We start from the raw sequence: 21,493 nt of genomic DNA, 5'->3' as shown, positions 1-21,493 counted from the left end.
ATTCTCATATAAGTTTATAAATGGAAAACAAGCAAATACATAAGAGGTTTTCAAATTTAATAAATATTGATTTTACCTCTTCACTCTCTATTATTTTCTTTCTAATTTGAAAGTGAACTGGAAGAGTAGTCAACCTCTAATACAGAAATTAGGAAACTCAATGTTCTTATATTTATGAAGAAATATTCTTCTTACAGCAAAATCTTAGCAAAATCTTTAGTTTTTTTCTTCTTCTGAATACAAATGTAAACCGGAATAGCAAACAAAATACTAAACACTTAAACCTTGTAAAAAAGCGAACTAAATTTATAACCATATTCAATTAATTTCTACGAGTGCGAGCAACATAGGGATACTCGCTCATTAATGTTCAAGTAAGGCGCGTATCCCGAAACATAACTATTGTGTGTATGTGTGTACGTGTGTATATATATATATATATATATATATATATATATATATATATATATATATATATATATATATATATATCCACATTTAGTAGTTTCCATGTCTGGTATATAGAGATTGATTCCGATACAGTAATTACATATATATATATATATATATATATATATATATATATATATATATATATATATATATATATATATATATATATATATATATATATATATATATAATCATATTCGTTGATAAGAATATGTAAACATGTCAAGAGATTGGATAAAATTATTAAGGAACATAATATACAGTTTTGCCTCTGTTGTACATGTAGCACCGGCTTACCTGAATAAAAACTTCTTCTTGCAATAAATCTGCAATATTTCATATGTAATGTTTACATTTTACCTCAGCAAAAAGACCAAAGAAGAATGAAGAGGTGGAAAGTAAATTCAGTGGATATTAACCTAACGTTTCTGTTGAGTTTGATTGTTTTTAATAAATAATGCATTTACAGCCCCCAAGTATCATTGACAATAAATGTCAGTGTAATATATCATCTTATAAGTATTGACACATGAAGTACAAGGAAGACATGACATGTGGTAAACATATTTAAAATGTAGAATCTAAACATTGCCTTGGTATGTGTCGCACGTCCTTTATATCTGCCAAAATACAAAGATATATATTGGCATGGGAGATATCACCGATTGAAAACCTGAAACGATGTGATCACTATTAAATTTAAATTTAATTTGTCTTTCTTTAAATCTTGATTCGAAAATAATATGAACATTACAATAACACCACTACCAGTAGCTTCAGCCTGCAGTCCTAGTTGAGTTTGGTGTGCATTTAAACGCAGACTTGAAATTATTCAGTTCATCACTGAAACCAAACATTTTAGATATAATTATCAAAGTGAAACAGTCCATAAACGACGATCAGAACAAAGATAGATTCACAACACCAACAGTAAACCTTTCAGTACAATCAGTCCTGAACTTTTCGGATAATGAAGTGTTGATACATCAATTACTAATGACGTCTGATGAGTTGAGGGAAGATATTTAAAATATTTCAAAGTGTTATTCGTCGTTTGCTTGGACGAAGAAGAAAAAACTGCACTTTTCTTTAAATGCTGAATTAGTAACAAAAATGTGAAACATCCTGAAAGTCATTTGGACAGTTACTTAGATCGTGTTCGCATCATTAAAACACGCATTATGAGTGACATGAAATCACATCATCATATCTGACGTACTGGCGTGTTATGGCACTCGTTCGAGGTTTGTGCTGCCAAAGGATATAGTTCAAGATAAACCCGTTTCCCCATGTGCTCAACTTTTGAAAACCTATCTTTAAACTGTAAGATAATCATAATAAAGAAAAATGCATTCATAAACATCTGCAAACGTATTTGAAAATGAATATTAATTTGCATATATTGTCTTCATGTTAAAAAACTAGTGTGGTATGTTGTGCTAATATTTACAAGTCACATAAATCACTTGGAGATATGATTTTAAGATGTGATAACTTCCATGAAAAATTATTTCTTTTCTAAAATCATGAAAGCTGACCTAAATTGACAATATGTTACTGTTGCTAATTTGATCATATCCTCCTTATCTCATAACTTGATAAAACTGATTCGAACAGTTCTTTTATTGATGTTGTTCATTGAATGTGTTACTGTATACCACACATGAGAATAAATTACACATGTTATGTTTTTGCAACGAGCAATATTTAAATTTCTTGAACTGAGAAATGCACCAGATTATGCAGTTTGACTATGATGACACTTTCAAGGACATTTCATTAACGGGTCTTAGTGCTTAATGCAACGTACACTTTTACAGATAACGTGGTAATTAACATATAAAGAGAGAACGACAGCTCGAACCAGCATAAACAATATTTACATAACACTGATCTGAACTATTTGTTCAACGTTTGTTTAACTTTTGAAAGATAGTTTTGTCTATAAACCGTAATTAAGCTTTATTTATAGGCGAGTATTTGATCTTGAGCGGAAACATATTTATGCCATCATTTGTCACGTTTTCTATGTAGTAGTATGATCCAGTTGAGAAAAAATTTGGTTTCTACATTTATCCCAAAATGGTTTAGTTGCTTCTACTGCATCTACCCAAATCATTTACATAAAAGGAACAAAAACTAGGAACAGCTATTAGATCTATTTTCAGTACATTGTACGCAATGAATCTTACTATTGTTTCTCAATAATATGCTATCGAAAGGTACAGACGCTTTGTTTTCCCGTATTGCTGTTGCAGTATGCACCATATACTGTGTTAATTATCATACGAAAGTCAGCGACATTGCACTGTCTGGAGTGAACAGAATAATACAGAACGATACATTTACAGCATCCTTGCCTTCATACTTCACTGAAATGAAGCAATATCCCACAAGTTCTGATCGTTACCCATGCATTAATTCTCATTTGTAGAATGTACTATAAATGTCGCAACATCGAAGAAGATTGCAATGCATTTGTTAGAAATTAAAATCTCCGAATTTACATATTGAACATTTTCCACATTATTATTCGGACAAATATATCTTGAATTCTGATTAATTAGGAACAATTACCAAACTTCCTTTGTTAATGACGACCATAAATTGAGCCGTTCAGTGCAACACGCCAAGTAAATTGGATTCCAGTGTTACAAAATAACGTTTCTCATGCTGAAATTGACATCTTCTTCTGATGCTAACAGTGCTTAGAATGATCACTATCAAGAGTTCTACTGAACATTTGTTGAAGTCAAGTCTGTATTAAGGAGCAACCATATGTTTCTAAAGAATCGGGCGGGATGTATATGCTTGAAAACAATTTTTGTATTCTAGTTTGTAGTATAAAATGACATGCTGACGTACTTCTTTTACTTGAAACAATTTATTTTTTGATGAGCCAAAGAACACCCTAGCCCGAAAGAACAATTTTCCCGATAACTTAAATTACCAGTCTCCTACAGCATATATGCGGTAAAATTGAACTAGCTCTTGGTTGTGTTCATTCAGATTGTTGAAATTATATATGACTGTAAAACACTCATGACGTCTCGGTCTTTTGATGGGTGGTCTTATTTGGTTGGCTGTCCGAATATCAATTTGGAAAATCTTCAAGCCCCTCCACGGTGGAGACGCCATCGACGCGCTGACCTAGGCGCGCTAGTGCTTTGTGTGCGTTTATTGCTCAGCTTCGGAGCATTATCGTTGCGTGAAAGTGAAGTAAATTAAGTCCCCAACCGCGATGTGTAGGGTTCCAAAAAGCATGTAGGTCGTAATGTAATTGCACACCCACACAGCAGCTCTGATTCTCATGAATAAAAAGTGTCCTGATATAGCAATGATTGATATAGATACACAACAAAATAGACATTAACTTAATCAACGTGAATCTCTTAACTGTTTACTCTTTTAGATGTATATTTGTATCATATTCTATATCATCTTTGAGTTAGATTAGATCGACTAAACAAACAACTCCTTCATAGGTTAGTGAAGTTTTGTAACCCAAACATAGTTCGTTCTTAATACATTTGTGAACTGGATTATTAGAGTAATTCATACTTCTTCCCCCTACGATTTTAGGCTTATATCAAGTCTTCTGATGCAGGCTGCATAATAATGCATTATTGTTTCTAGACATATACATATGTGTTAGCAATTTTAACCTAAGTTATCCCTATAGACAACAAAATAAATGATGATGATTTTGGACTTCCCAAATAAAGGACAACTTCTAGTCTAACTTCCCAAATATGACCATTCTGCACAAAAGTATGTACTGAAGAGATGCGTGTTTTTATTAATGCCCTTTGTCGTATGTTTGTGCAACCGTTTTGGCAACCATTCTTTATTCCGTCAAGGTTTTACAGCTTCTGCTTCTCATTTTCACTGTTGACGCATTTTCACATTTTCTTGGTTGTTTATATATCTTTCTTGAGGTTACCATGCACGTTGGTCTTGTTATTGTCAGCTTTTTCTGCATCTGTACGAACATTAGAATACTCTTCGATATTTCAAAGAGCTAAACTCTGTGTTGGATACTTAGGCTATGTACAACTGTAGACCCAGAAGCAAGCATAGATTTGATCATAAGTAATTGGCTATAAATGACATACAAAGAGTTGCCAGTTCCATGAGAAGAAACTGATTTGTAAAGGAGACTTGAGCACGTCTTAGGAGAGCACATCAATTTCGTTCTCTGCGTACTTAATAGTGTAATAAACCATGAATCATTTAAATGAATATGTTTTATTTCATCTCTAGGACATGCATCAACCTACGTGAGATGGGGAAGGATAACGTGTCCAGGCAATGATACAGAATTTGTTTACAAAGGTAAGGGCAAGTCCATTTAAATTTAAAGACACATTTTCTCCAACATTTTCTTGGATACGTTAAGCTAAAATGCAGATCAATATTTATTATATTAGTTATCTAACATTGCTCATCCTCAAGTATAATTTACAAGCATTTTGTACCATTATGGCTTTCTTTTCTAGATATCGAGTTAGGTTTCCAAATTTGCAGTGACATGAACAATAATATATATTTAGTCATGTTTTGTAATGGAAGGGTATGATCATTATCTAAATACAAGTTTTCTAAAGTACGGCCCCTTTTATGCATAATCTGTCCTTTCTAATGACTAGATTTCACTGCCGATATTCTTGTATTCGTTCATTGTTTCGATTTATAGGATCTGATCAATAAAAGAACACATATTACAATAAGCTACAAATCACCTTGCTTTATCCAGAGTGGGAAAACAAAGACTTCATTACTGCTGAAAGGACAGCATCCTTACAGCTATGATATGGGTTTGCGGAAAAATATAAAGTTTTAAGTCTCATTGTTGGGCAGAATTTAAGTTAAGAGTGTCTAGTGTGATCCAAAGCGTTCACCGTAAGTGGGCCATATATCGTATTTAATTTGTGTATTCAATGTTTCGCCCTAGAATTTCGTTCCCTGCATCTGATTTAATGCACAGAGAAAATTAATTCTTAGGAATTTCCTGTTATAGCTAACAAGGCCGTTTCAGAAAGGACTCTGTATGTCTCCGTTATTGGTAAAATAATGTTAATTTCAATCATGTTGTATATGATTGATGAATATAAATTGGATTATGAAGTATACATCTAGCACGTACTTCAAATGTGCATCACTCAAAATGTGAGTTAGCGGTGAAAGGCCATTTTTTATCAACGCTAACAGAGGTAGATACATTAGAAAGAAAGAAAAAAAGCCGATACAATTTAATCTTTTGAAATTTCCCAGTTTAGTTATTGCACTTTCAATAACTAACATCTCATACTCTGGAAAACATAGTATCCCTAAACGTAATGCATTTGGACCAATCCACGTCACTACCTACCTTAGGGGAATGCTGTTTCTCTTAACGGTTAACGCAGATGTATACATCATGTTGTAATTTTTCCTCTTTTTATAAGTGTTAATAACTGTAGACTGGAAGCAGTGTTCAGTGACATGCAATCACCTATTCAATATAAGTCATAAAGAATCATTATTTCTCTATTTCAACATTGTAATTGTCATGTGACAAACCTTACAGAAAACAAGAAGTACATTATTAAACGGGGATGAGTGAAACAAATTTAGCAAAGCAATATTTCCATGCTTGAGAATAAATGCAGTTTCCATTTAGTGCTCAAGCTAAGATAATACAATATCAGTTTCCATGCAGCAAAATGAATATAACCTATATATACATACACAATCAAACATCGCTTGGAAGCATGCGTTAGGGTGTTTTCATATATGAGGAAGTAATTAAATACTTTTCGAAAGCAAAATTATGTTGTTGGTAAAGTATTAAAATATCTGTGCATCAATTTGCGGTACTATTACTTAATTACTCGAAATATGATATTTTGAAATTGTTTCTTTCTTTCAGTGTATAGGCTGCACAAGTTATGTCGCATCAATCGTACCGAAAATTTAAAAAAAAAAATGTGCAATTTACAATTAACGGAATTTAATTAGGTTTAAACAATATGAAACGTTACTGTTGATGATGGGTAAATTCCGACTGCATTTAGGAAAGAGAAATTTTACCAAACACTATTACCTACAATAGTAATCTATCCCTTTTTAAACCAGGCTTTACTGCTGGATCTCACTACTCACATAGTGGAGGGGCTGCTGACTTTCTTTGCTTACCGGATGTTCCGACTTGGGGAAAGCACGTCGGGGGCACTGTTTACACTGGTTATATATACGGCGCTGAGTACGAAGTTTACAGTGGATCTAACCCCTTTTCAACTGTTTCTATGCAAGACGATGCCTCTTGCTGCGTATGTAGAACGCCCCGTACAACCACTCTTATGATCCCAGGTAGAACTGACTGCTATCCAGGATGGCATCAGGAATATACCGGCTATCTGATGTCGGGTTATTATGGACACGTAGGGAACTCAAATTATGTGTGTGTTGATGCGAATCCGGATCCGGTATTCGGAGGTTTTGCCGACTATAACGGCCATCTTATGCACGTGGTTCAAGCCCAGTGTGGGTCTTTGCCATGCCCTCCATATGTTCAAGGACGAGTTATATCATGTGTTGTTTGTTCAAAATAGTGTCATTATGGCAGCCTGTGTATTTATGTTGAATGACGGATTCATTGATTTGTAATAAATCATCATGACTCGAAACGTTTCTCTGGTCTTCACTCCACTTCCGCTCAAGTTCTTTGTTCCATTACTCCCATCACCTGTTTAATGGCAGGATGGTAATTATGTTTCTAAGAGATACTTGCTAATAAAGTTTAAAAGAAGATATGAATATATATAAAATCCAGAGGTATCTCTTTTGAACCCTCTTTAGAAACGTATGTAGCCTTTGTGGCACACACAAACATGTTAATCTTCACTCACTATCGTATAGATAACAGACAGATAGCTATAATAATGTTTACATATATCTAACAGCATTGTAGCATGTCTACTTTGCCTGTTGTTTTTACTTTTCTGTTAATAAAAATGGATTAGATTCATTAAATAACCACTAAGGAATGGACATTTTTGTATAACCTCTATTATTAGCGTTTGGTAAGCTGAGATAGGCATTATTCTATGTATCAGGTTTTGGCAAAATTACTTGGTAGCACATGGCCCGAAATATGATATGCTGCCTACTGTTAATTCATACTAATGTGAAAGATGTACAACCATATATATTTGTCTGTTTCTGAGTTTAATCAAAGGCACAGTAGCTGTAGTATCATCACCTTGCAAAACCTATCATTTAACGTGATTGGTATCTTGAGGTCACTGACAATAGTAGATACAAGCCCTTTAAAGCTCAACGTTACTGTTTTTATCCGTTCATTCTTGAGATCAGATTTTACTAGTCGCTTTGAGATCCTCGAAGTGTTTCACTAAAATACATTATTCAAGATACATATTTTATATTATAAAGGTAAATTTAAGTATTATATAGACAATTATATAATTCTTTCTTATATAATTCTACCGAATTATCACCATTTCGTAATCTTGGACTGTTTCGACTTTCTTTTTGAGCATAAACAGTCACATCTAACATGCATCATCCAACAATTCATTCATATTTGCATACATGCATATATGAGCGAGTGCTCACTAATCTCGTTCAAAAAATGTGTTCCTAATGTAAGCATTCATCGAAGGTTATGAAAATTCTGGGGGTTTATATCATTTATCGAAGTGGTGAGAGGGCTGGGTTTCGCTAGAAAGGGTTTGAATTTGGTCCGAAACTGATTAGATATCCCCCTGTATTGTGGTTACATGATATAGGAAGACAGATACTCTGTACATATATCGGAGAAAGGTTTGAAATATAGCTAAGAGTCACATTGAGAGGAATGGAATGTTACTGTCGTTAAGACTAATTTTATTCATACAAATTTTTGCAAATACTGTTTATTCTTTATTGATAATGTTGTATTCTATATAAACGTCATTACACATGGTTAAAAACTAGCCTCTTATGCATTGTATCTTTTATAGATTTATCTACCAGTTCGTATAGAGTATTGTACTCATTAGTCGAATTCAGTATTGCGTGACATTTGTCCCATGGATAGTATATTTGTAAATATTTCAGCTCATCATATGAAACCAACTCTCATGACAGAACTAATTTATCATGCTTTTCGAATTCACATTTATGTAATGTTATAGTTTTCCACGAGCTGTTTTACCATTTTTGCAGTTAATATATACAGTTTATTTACTACATATTTAAATAATTCGCATTGTATATATGTCAGGTTCCCAAATGGTCTGATACTCTTTCATCGAACATAGTTTCAATGAAAAGTGTTGTGCCGTCATACCCAAATGATCATTGGAGATTCGTATTATTCATAGCTCCTAATCATTGAACATCATCATTAAAATGATACACCAGGTCAAGTATATGCAGGGTAAAAGAAAAATATCTGTTAGGAAAATATTTGGTCGCGTATAAACAATGAAATAAGCATTTGATTTGTGAGCAATACATTCTGTCATTTTGGGTCAGTTTAATACTATCTATCTTCACTGCTGTGAGATAAAGTAAATTTGACCATTCGATGCGATCATCAACACTGCAAATATTAGTATTCAAAATAGTTAGTCCTTGGTGACAAATGAAATATTGTAACATATCCTAGCGTACATGGAGTTTTGTCCATCGTTAACGCAATCTCAACAACATTCATAGTAACTAAAACAATATCATATAACAAAAGCTTTTGCTTACTATCACAACCTGGAATCTCAACGTCCATATTTTGCCGTCCAGTATCTGCTGTGCGATAATACAATGGTACGGGTAGATTTGAGAGAAAAAAATGTATGTTACAGAAATAATTGTTCTCGACGTGTATCACGAACTATCATTTATGCTTGCAAGTATCACATCAACTGGTCTCCATACGTTCAAAAACATTCATAGGAGTTTCTGAAATTATTTCACACTGAATTTTATTTGGATGTAGTCTGATTAATTTCTTAAGTTCTTTTAATACTGGATCAAGTGATCTATGATCATCAGTTATCTCATAATAATCTACGAATCTTTTCAGCAATTCATGCGGAGAGAAGGATGCAGATTTTTAATTCTTTTTATGTTTTAACGTAGTCTTTGAAATTATATAAGGGATGATATTTCCACAATATGAATTCCCCATCAAATTATAAATTCTGAGTGATTTTCATTATTTTGAGTCATTTACCCCACTGAATTATGAAATCTAACTGATTTTTATTATTTTGAGTATCATTTTACCCACTAGATATATGAAATCTAGACAAGAATCCGCGAAGAAGATTTTTTTAAAATTCAGATTATAATATTTATTTGTATTCCGATTATAATATTTGTTTTTATTCCGATAATAATATTTATTTTATCAGAATCAGATAACTTTTTAATCTGATAAAATTCAATACAAGAATGTGCATAATTCAGAACATGTTCTTGCTGCAGTTCATTGAATTGTTCTTGCGTAAATAAAAAAACATTCTTCGCGTATTAATACATTTTTCTGTATGTAAGTGTCAAGATTGTTCTGACGACTCTTTCAAATATTTCATTGTTTCTTCAAACATTCTCAAATTTTGATACACTATATAATACCACTTGACTGAATCAAGGAATAATAGTTTATAAAACGCAAACTTCCACTGCAAAACAAATGTTTTTTACGTTCCTTGAGCGTGAAGATTTTTATGAGCTTGCATACTGATTAATATTTAAAACGTCTTGTTGTGAATCAAACAAGTGTCTGATTTAGTCAGTAAGCTTGAACTTAATCATAGATGATAGTGGATTATGACATCACAGATAAACCGGATTAACGGGTTCTTACAGAATCAAAATTCCAGGGGTTGGTTGTGGTTTAAATATGTATAACATATATCTATGTTGAGCCTGACTAATGTACTTGATAACATCCATTAATAAAATCACATACAAAATTGACAAAAGTTTATTATGTTAACAATTCCAGGTAAATATGACGAGAATATTTGATAGCGGGGTTATTTTGTTCTATACGGCAACACTTCTAGGAAATTGTTATCGATGACGGCGATGAGTGATTTTTTTTAACTCTTCAGAGTTAAATTATGGCATTATGAATGTAGGTAATTGTTCTTCTGTAATTACATATGCATCCAGGAATGATTGTTTAATGGTTGAAACATTAACTACTTCATCAGAATAAATAATTAATTAAATTTCAATGATAAGTTTACTGGCAAACACAAGATCGGATACAACCCATTCTAAATGTATCGTTGCGATGATCTTCTGCTTTGTATCATTGCTATAATATTGCGTGACGCTTTAAAACGAAGTTTACAGCTGATCAAACACGTATTTGTATTCTGACTTGATGTTGTTGGAAAAATCATTGATATGTTTTTGAGGAATTCGTCTGTATTAATATATTTATTATAATAACATTTTAGTTCCATTGCCTGAAGTTTTGTAAAAGCACACGCAGTGAAAGTAGACCTCAAAGGACTCCATGGACCTTTTTTTGAGATTCGGGAAGTTTTTAAAATACTCGTTTGTCCGCGAAGAAATCAACAGGCTTACATGCTAATTATCCTTAATTAACATATACTACTTAAGGCCATCCCAATACGGTTTAGATTGATGAAGGATATATATATATATATATTTGATGCTGCGCTGGAATTCATCTTTTATCTGTTCAATTTGATAGCTACATGTGTGCATATCAACCACGTGCCCAGTGGGAGTTCCATCGGGTCTATTTTTATACGCAAATACCATAGAATTATTTGCTTGCAAACCCACCGAATGAATTTGATCTAATATTTGGCCAACTATGATATACTCGAATTTGTGTTAGTGCTATTTCTTTCGCTGGAATTACATTTGGAAAGCTAACGCTAAATTCATGACTGGTTGAGCTTGCTAATATCATTGTTGTTCTTGAAGGAGTTGCATTAGCGACGATCTGCTGTAGTAATTCTTGCGATGACAACATTGTCTATTAGTTGTTAAGCCAGTGATTTTAAATCTTAATTTTAAATCCCGATTTTCTAAATCGGACGTAGATTCTGACATTCATTGCTTCATGGTAAATCTTAATCATTTCGGTGAACTCAGTATCTGATATTATTCCATCACTAAGACCTGATGATATCAACAAAGATAATTTGGATTATGCTAGATATTTTTTGCGATGATATTAAGAATACTAGAAATTATTGTTGCACCTGAAACACATTATTATAACTGCTGGCGATGTCATTGTGATTGTTGATAGCAATGCGCCGGTTGCAGCGATACCTGCGTATGCCGACTATACAACTATGGCAACGACAACTTCAAGTCTGCGATATTTATGTACTTTTACTGTATACTCTTCAACGATATTTTTCAGTTTGGTTTGCCACTCACATGCTTGATTATATCTGTAATGTTGAACCTCGATTTGGGAGTTCATTCAATTTTAAGTAGGTGGTAGTTTAGCGACTTATTCAAGACACCAATAGTCATCATCATCATCATCATCAGTCTCATGACCTAGTGTGGTCGTTGAGGCACTATGCTGCTGAACATCTGACCATGTCCCTCCACTTGTCTCGATCATGTGCCAATGCCTGTGTCTCCGCATTTTCCGTTAGCGTGGGAACCCTGATTAAATTAATCCCTGAAATATGAACATAACTTGCACTCATTAATCCCTGAAACAGATACAAAACCTGCACTCATTAATCCCTGAAACAGATACAAAACCTGCACTCATTAATCCCTGAAACACGAATATGAAATGTACATCAATTATCCTACTAATCCCTCAAAAATGAATGTCAACTATACAAACAATCTAATAAACAGATATATGAACAACATTTAATAATGCCTAAAAAATGTATATAAGCTATACCCTGTAACTCTTATAATCTGTACCCCAAAATCCCTGAAACGTGTACATGAATTACACACATAGACCTTCAAATATGTATATAAACAAATACACCAATAGTACACCAAACCTAAATTCTTTTCTTCGGAAGTCGTTATGCATCATCTGGATTGTCTGGATATATCACTAACATATATCCAGAGAATCCAGATGATGCATAACGACTTGAATTTGTGATAAATATCGTAAAAGGCGTAGTGCTGAGTACTGAACATCTGTATATACAGGTAACCTCAGCGGTATGTTTGATGGAATTATTGAGTGGTGTCTACTGTATATACTACACTGTTGGTGATATTTTCGTTTTCGGAGAGTTCAATACCGATAAATATTGTCTTTAGAGTCCATTTATATTTTTTTGCGAAAAGTTATAAACGCGGTTATATTATTAGAATATTCAGATTTAAATGTGGTCGATCCTTCAATGATTGTCATTAACGATGTCATCATCAAAATGTTGCTGTTGTCCACATATCTCTTTGTTGCAGCTTCATCGTCTATTAATGGTTCTCTCAAATAAGTAACTATTATTTTAGCCAAACTGAGTTTGCCAGTCATTGTATCACCGGTTTTAAAAACATATGTACTGATCTCATTTGTGATTGTGTTGTTGTTGTTGTCTACGTATCAGTTGGTACCACATCATCGTCTGATTTTGGTTTTCTCACATTAATAATTGTAATTTTCTCATCCTGAGATCGCCATACATGCTGTCTTCAATTCTTACGATGCGTCCAGTAATCTCTCCCATGAATGTTGCGACTTATTCCTACGAGTTTTTAATTTTGCTGTTTTTAGCAAACACCATTTGTTATCTTCGGACGCATCTTGAAACCGCATAATTATATCTGTCAACGGGATATATCTCGTCTTTAATCGTCTTTGTTTATCCTGACAAAAACGAATTCATTTGGGTCCACATTTGAGAGACACAAGAGATTAGCGAGTTCATCCTTGACCTCGTCATGGGTTGCATAGTTAAATAAGTCACCTTGCTGAGTTTTGCTCAGGCAAGAAGATCTCCCGTAAATATCTACCATTATAATTTAAGGTCTGTTTAAAACGACGGTAGACGGCTATACCGTCTACTTGTATAATTATGCACGACTGTATGTGGTGGTGTCTCTGACAATATCAGGGACCTTGACACACCGTTGAGTACAGCAATTACTAAACGACCACATTTTAGCGGATTTATTATTGTCTGTGTTGGTAATATTGAATACCAGACGGGAGTGCTTTGATGTCCGTCCACATACTTTAAAACTTACTTTGGTGGTGCCAACCCATAGGATTCAAAATAAATGACTCTACGTAGATCAATCGCGTATGCAACCCAATGAGTACATGGACCAGAACTTCCATCAAGATTAATGATACCGGTTTCAACACGGTTCAGTTAGTTTGTTGCTTGATAAGGCATATAAACACCTCTGAATTTCTTTTACTTAATCGCTTGGCAGCATCAACTAAATCAGAATTGGAAATAGGAAGGAGACACTTTGCGTCTAACAAAGCATCCCAGAAAGTCTTAAATCTTTCTAGTACCATGGATGAGGGGTTCCTAGCAGTCTTAGACCTTTCCCTTTTTTGGTAGTTTTTATTCTGCGACTTGTTGCTCTCTTCAGTGTCATCCCATCAGCAGTTCAAATAGCACCAAATGCAGCTGCCGTTGCCACAACTGGCACTGCAGCGCCTATCAGCACTGGTATAGTTGCAAAGATGCGGAAATCTAATACCCGTCTTGACTGCGTCTTTAATGTCACCCTCATAAAAGTTAAGTATAACAACTGTTTTTGATACAGTGGAGTCAATGAAGTGCCTGCGTTGACGTTCTATTAGTGATTGTTTATTTGGACCACCTGCGGTCTGTTCTAATTCAATACTATTTTTATTCCACAATTCTTTGCTACTTTCGATTGAGGCATTTTAGTCTGACCAGGAATCAGAGCAACACTAACTTGATGATATGACAGTATAATATCATGAGTGATTTAATTACTGATCACTCGCGATCTATTTATATGTTTTCTACTGGTTCATCAACGACTCTCATTGATCCACCAACATCTTAAAATAACATTGTTTTATCTGGGAATATAACGGCGATTGCTCTGTAACCACCATGAATAACTGATGAACCAGGTATTATCGGTGGTGATTATACTACAGTAGCTCGGAAGTGTATATCAACGACAGATTGCCTGAATAAATCTGGTAGCCATGTATAGCCTATCGTGTGCTGAAAAATGGCATTAAACCCATAAACAACAACAACAATAACAAATATAGGAACGGCTCCTGGAAATTATGCGGCCATGTTAGCGGTCCCCGTGCGTCAATTCATTTAATCGCTTCTGTGACAGCAGGTGAATCTTTAGACGTCAGCGGCTTATGTTTTTTGTATCTACTGGCAAGCGAGCATCTGGGACCTAAAACTGCACTATGAATACCTGAAATTACATCCCGAATACATACGCATACAAGAGCAATCTCCTACACCTCCCAGGTCACAATACATATGCAAACACATACAAAATTGCAGCATTACTTGCATTCTTTTACCAGTCAGAACCCTAACTCGAAGCATTTGCCAGTATAATGGAAAACAACAGAAATAAAAGTGATGAATGTGTTGGTGGAATGTGTGAGCCGCATGAAGCTACTAATTGGTTGGAGACACTCTTAAGATCAGTTAGTGCTTTATGCAGACGCCGGAATAACCTAGAACGGTGTTTTCTTCCCACGGGATACATCGCCTTTGGCCTAATTAATTAATACCCCCGCCTCGAACACAGGCCTAGTCATACCAAAGACGTCCAAAAAACAGCAGCTAGCCTGCTTGGCAGGCTGTATCAAGCAGTTAGTGTTAGGACTAGGTGGGACATGATGCTACATGTCTGCGGCATTATACCCCAGTGCTAGACATCACTATTAATGCTACACTCCAGATATCGTGACGATATGACTGAAAATGATTATTAAAGATAGTTTAAAAATAAAAAAAACATTAACACTCTTGTCAGGAGCGTGTCCGAACTTGAAACAATAAATAATGAGATGCGATCGATTAACCCTTTGGTGACCGGAACAAAGTGTGGCTTTTTATATGCGTTTACCACAGTAAACTGAGCTTTGCTACCTCGATTGAATCTCCATTATATGCCGTTGATATTAGACAGTGAACGTTTTGAAGTGTGGAAATATATGAACGAAATTCCAGTCGACCATCAAATATAACACGTGGGAGGCAGTTTCACGCAAGGCGTTGTCAGGATTACCTCAAAGACGCAGGTTAATTGGACATGCCACGTCATCAGTGGCAGTTAGGAAGTTTCAACATTAACAACAAAAGCACCACAAGGCTACACAATGTATGTTTCAATCCCAACTGAGCCCATCTGTGGTATGATATCGACGACTCAAGCTGCACCCGTTTATCTTCAGTGTCATTACTGTTTGCTGACGTTTCAAGCTTGTGTACTAATCAAGGCACATGCTGAAAATGTGCGGTGAGGCCTTGACGATATTCACATTAGAGATAAAATTATATTTAAAAAGAATGGGAGAACTATGTGGACGAGTATTACCAGGACGTGTTATCAAATTGAGAAAATCCATTTAAATGACTTATTACGAAACTTGTCTTGTTCTATTGCTCGTGATTTGTTTAGAGGGGCACATACGGTGCAAGCGGCTCTGGCCGCATGAGCTGAACCATTCTTTAAACAAACTAAGGATGGATTAACCAATCAGGGCTAGCAAGAAGCACCAGAAGCATTTACACTTTCATGAAAAGTGACAATGCCCAGCACCGGTTAATAAATTAATTAATGAAACCGCTTAGCAACGCATTGTTGATTCATCTATCGCGAATCTGTCAATCGGAAGCGAATTAAATTCGTCTCGCAAAAGATAGAATACTAACCAAATAATGAACAAACACTGTCTCGGTTCGAAGATATTTCCTTTGAGGCGTTGCACAGGAGTTAACCTCTGCTTGGTAAATCGCAGAACAAACGATGTTCAGTATAAGTCGAATTCAGCTGAGGTCTCCAAACAGCCAGCGGTAATATTCCAAGTGGAGGGCACGTCTAGGTTTTTACATTTTTGTGACATTTTATTTGACATTGAGGGAATAAAATCTAAATTGACAATACCAATAACACCGCCAATACTCAGGCATCACAACGTTGTTCATCAGTGTACCTAAAACCATCGATGGAAAGGAGATAAAATAATTCTTGAGAATGTTGATATTGTTCATGACACAATAGATATATCGACGATTATATTAAATCTGCTGCCTCCATTTGATGTTTTACAAAGTATTACGACGATACATACCTACACTGCATGCAACACCTATCGTTCTTCAGGATTCATGTCAGCGGCACGATGCTGCTCACACCGGCCTAGTCACGGGCGCCAACAACAATTCTAATGTGATTTCAACTATATATATATATATATATATATATATATATATATATATATATATATATATATATATATATATATATATATATATATATATATATATATATATATATATATATATATATATATATATATATATTCATATAATGTGTTATTTAATTTGCATTGTCAACTCTGCTTAGGTATTAGGCATTGTGATCGATGATGCTAAATTATTTTGAGTCACATTGAGGAAAATAAAACTAATCCACGCCACACAGTTACATATTCTCTTCTTTCCTAATTCGATTTTGTTGTTGGTTCGTACACCTCGAACAACGGAGATGCTGTATACTTTCCCTGCTTGACAATCTGATTGACCTGTGCTAAGTATGTTGGAAGTACACATGCCACTAGTTAAAATAAAGTCGCCGAGAAATACATACATTCCTCATAAATTCAATAGAGTGCATATTATAGGTTAACATCGCGGAACAATTAACATCCAATATGTCGATTTTCTTTGAAATGTGCAGCTGAGGCCTTCCATTGACGTTTCTTGATATAAAAAATCACAAACTGAGGTGTGACGGTCGCGTTACAACAGAATCATTAGACTTAAAATGCCTTTAACTTCTTACTTCATGTTACTGCTACGATTACGACACTACTACTACTACTACTACTACTACTACTACTACTACTACTATTATTATTATTATTAACAATGCTAATAATTTGAAGAGAAGATGTAGAAGGAGAAGAACAATACGATATTTGTGTTAAAAGTATACTTTGGATTTAACAAATCAAGATCATGCTCCTCTCGCCAAAGTGCTATCATTCACAGTATTTACGACGTGAATGTCTGCATAAAAGTTACAATTACTCCTCGCTCCGTAGTACAAAGAATTTAAAATTATACAATCAAACTAGCTGTAGATTCGCATTGTGCTCATAAATATTGTCATCTGCGTGGCTATGCATGAGTATGAAACGGTTGCCATCTTAAAAAACTAATTAGATATGGATACAGAACGTCGAGTTTGCTTTATAACTTCCAGCCATACGTTTGTGAGCATGTGTATATGTGAGTAGAATCAAACAATAAATAAATGTTGGGCGAGAAATATCTTTAAAGAGCACATACAGAAGACATGGAAAGTGTAGTTGTCATTATTACCTGGAGGGAATGAAATATAGTATTTCCAGTTCACCCCCTAAAAGTGAACTTCATTCTTGTCACCAGTAGCAATGAATCCATCCGACAATCGGCAGAAGTATTAAATCTGACGACATATATAACAGAAACAATGTACTATGAAAACTTAAGTAAATCACGTCACTAAAATAACTTTGACTCGATGTGACAAAACTCACCAGCCATATATACTATATGCATGGGTTATTAATTTATTGAATAATAATTATATAAGCCATACACGTACCAGAGATAGAGAGAGAGGGAGGCATTATCAAATATCGAAAAAAAGCTATACTGCTGGCTGTGCTTGTTTCAATTCCATATATGTATATTCACACAAAGATATCGCACAGCGATGCGACATGCAGGGAACTAATGCGACACATAATTGTGTTATGTATATATAATAATAGTGTTCTGTTGTTGTCGTTCTTGTTGCTTACAGGCAGTTGAAAACTACCCCACCCTCGGGTTGCAACTATTTCAATTAAGCGTTCGTGCATTTCTAATAAACAGTCAATTAACACGAATTTAAGAACGAGTTTTCTCTGGGGTCAAAAATATAAAGAAAATAAAACCATGAGATAATGAAAATAATGTTCTTAAACCATAGACAAATTCATTTTTTTAACTAAAAATGTTTAGTTTTACAAATTGCACAATTTATATTGTCAAAATCTAGATCAATTCTGACAAATTCGATGAAAAAGTCAATTTGTACGCTAGCATACATCAAACATATAGATTAAATAGTCAACTCCAATGCAAATATATTGTTCAAAAACCTACTATTTACTCTCCTCAAATACCAGTGAACGTTTTTGGTGACCAGATTATAATTTATGACAACATGCTTCTTAACACGTGATGAACAAAGTAAACTTGACGAATGGTTCATTCAAAGCATCCGTTCAAATCTCGAGTGCTTGGCAAAATTACAGCGCTTCTTATGATTACAAATATAGATATATGCTTTACTGCAGTTATAAATTTTAATAAAACAATTTTTTAATTGGGATCATGACTAGTACATCAAGTAAGTTTCTGGGTGTGGAATATTCTTTTAGAAGAAAAGCAGAACAACATATTTCCAGTCAATATTTAATATAAAGTAATATCATGTAGAACTATTCAAGTGCAAGCGAAATTACAATGAAAAATGAAAAAAGAAACAATTTCATATACAAATCAGTAAAAGTCTACCAAACATGGAAAATGTCTTCAAATATACATTAAAATGTATGACTACATTTTCATATAAAACAATATCATCACAATATTATTAGAAAGTTCAGACTGTTGCTCCTTTTTCCAAGATCCAAGTACATATAGAGCGAATGTTTTTCAATGACAACTTACAAGTCCATGAATGAATGAATCAACTGACACCTGCTGTTTGTTCAATCTAACATAATATTCTGCTAGTTCTCATGCATATTTGGACGTTGCTATTATACTACGATTAAACAGAGACATGATTTCTTATTTTGTACAAATTTGTCTAAAATGAAATGCGCATGTTCACATTTTAATGGACCAAACAGCCAATGTTCTCAATTCGAAGCCATTTTTTGATCTAAAATATACGTTTCCGATATCAGTGCAAACAAGATAAATGACGCCATATATATTTTACTTGTATCGTGCCAAATCAAAATATGTTCTGAATAGTTTTTCTCTATGTATGCTACTGTTAGAAGATTGTGTATGATTCCATCTGCAACAGGAATATGTTCATCGTACAACTGTATACCTAATGTCTACTGTATTTATTTCGATATTTTACAACACTGGTAAAGCGACATCCCAGCTAAATTGTCATCACGATCTAGCAGAAGGAACTCATTAACTGGAATTGTACCTATTTAGTTATGGCACCTTTGATGGTGACTAATTATTGTTCCTACTAACAAATGGTTACACAATATATTTGATTCATTACCATTATACCATTATCAACAAATACTTATATTTGGGTTGTTTGGGGTGTTTTTTAATGTAAACACTGATTATAGTACTAATCACTAATAATGCCAATAATACTGAAGCCTAGACGGTCTGGCGAGATCTGGATTAGAATAAAAGTCCTATTCAGTTAAGATATTTAAGGTAAATTGTGCCTCATACATATTGCGAATATATATATATATATATATATATATATATATATATATATATATATATATATATATATATATATATATATATATATACATACATACATATTTAGATCATGCAACCGTCTGATCATGCGATCAGGTATTAATTCTCAAATGCGAGGTCATATAAATTCGATTACGAAAACTTTATTGAGATGGTCGAAGGATGCACATATCACAAGCCTCATGATTGCGACAACGAGGGTTTTCCCCTACAAAAAGAGATGAAACAAATGTCAACACTATGTTGCACAGATGCAAAGTGATACATTCTGAACTTGTTTTTATAATAGCCTTTCAAGAGTGAAAGTGAACAAAGCCACTTTGTTTAGACATGAACAGATCAATGATAGAAAAGCACTGATCATATATCTTCCTGGCTGATTTTTACAGAACGGATGGAAATACATGGATTTACAGACTTATTGCTATATGGTTGCTAGAGATCCAGCTAGATTAGAACATTCAAGTCGAAGGTTTTTATACATATGGCGAGATATCATGGTCATACAAATATCTAACGATTGAAGATTATTATTGTATTCCTAAGCGATTGTTATAACTAATTGGCTTTAGTCATGCAAAGTTGAAAGTTACGTTAAATTTCATATTCTATCTGTTATCAGCATATGTTATTTCAAGTAACTAGTAATAATATGACCAAATCGTTTAAGTCTATCATAATATTGTAAACCACATTTATTAGCATGATCTTCAAGGCAAAGTATTCACAATAAAATGTAATCAAACTTCAAATAATGTGTATCTTTCAGCTGGAATAAGATCAACATTTCTACACAAATATTGCAGGTATTGAAGTGAAACCTCGTAGTGTATTAGGATAGATACACAAATTAGCGTTATTGATTTAATAAGTACATTGTTGTTCTGTCTCAGATAATTAGTTTTGTAAGACAGTTTGTAAATACATAAAATAATACGCTTTAGTTTCCAGTGCCATTCATATTATTTGAGTCATTATTAAAGGCATTTATATCATGATTAACAAGATACGTAACTTACTGCATAATACTCTACTTGAAAATACCAAAATATTTTAAAATCTAAACAATGAGGCGTGTCTATATGCCATGCATTTTCTTCACGTTCGTTACTTTCTAAAAATGTCGTGTTGTCATTAAACATAAAGCAGGAGTCTCGATATAAATTAGTTTGTCAAAATTATCCAAATACAATTCTTTTAAATATTTATCACGTTTGTGCCCTACCTGAATGAGATTGTACATATTTCCTCTGAATGTAAATGCTAACTTTTGTTTCGCCATCCACGCTCACTGAAACAAGACG

At 33.9% G+C, this 21,493-nt stretch overlaps 2 protein-coding genes across 2 annotated transcripts in view; both read left to right on the top strand.

The window, feature by feature from the left end:
* Positions 1 to 21,493, top strand: part of LOC149776060 (uncharacterized) — a 71,294-nt gene that overhangs the window by 5,274 nt on the left and 44,527 nt on the right. The window contains exon 2 of the mRNA XM_089940973.1: positions 4,717 to 4,788. Within this exon, the coding sequence (XP_089797099.1) occupies positions 4,717 to 4,788 (72 nt within the window). The remainder of the gene's footprint in view (positions 1 to 4,716; positions 4,789 to 21,493) is intronic.
* LOC149776061 (uncharacterized) lies at positions 5,542 to 7,052 on the top strand. Its single transcript, XM_089942543.1, has 2 exons — positions 5,542 to 5,580; positions 6,510 to 7,052. Exons 1-2 carry the CDS (start codon positions 5,542 to 5,544, stop codon positions 7,044 to 7,046), a joined length of 576 nt encoding a protein of 191 aa, XP_089798669.1. The 3' UTR covers positions 7,047 to 7,052.

The sequence above is a fragment of the Sinohyriopsis cumingii genome, chromosome 18 (assembly GCF_028554795.1).
Source record: "Sinohyriopsis cumingii isolate HCF-2022 chromosome 18, ASM2855479v2, whole genome shotgun sequence".
Taxonomy (NCBI): domain Eukaryota; kingdom Metazoa; phylum Mollusca; class Bivalvia; order Unionida; family Unionidae; genus Sinohyriopsis; species Sinohyriopsis cumingii.
The sequence above is the reverse complement of the archived record's forward strand: the minus strand, read 5'-3'. Positions and strand labels throughout refer to the sequence as shown.

Excerpts from the sequence above, each read along its gene's own strand:
- LOC149776061 (XM_089942543.1), top strand. The coding sequence starts at position 5,542 with ATGTTGTATATGATTGATGAATATAAATTGGATTATGAA. Across the intron at positions 5,581-6,509 it reads AATATAAATTGGATTATGAA|GAAAGAGAAATTTTACCAAA; the intron begins GTATACATCTAG and ends GACTGCATTTAG.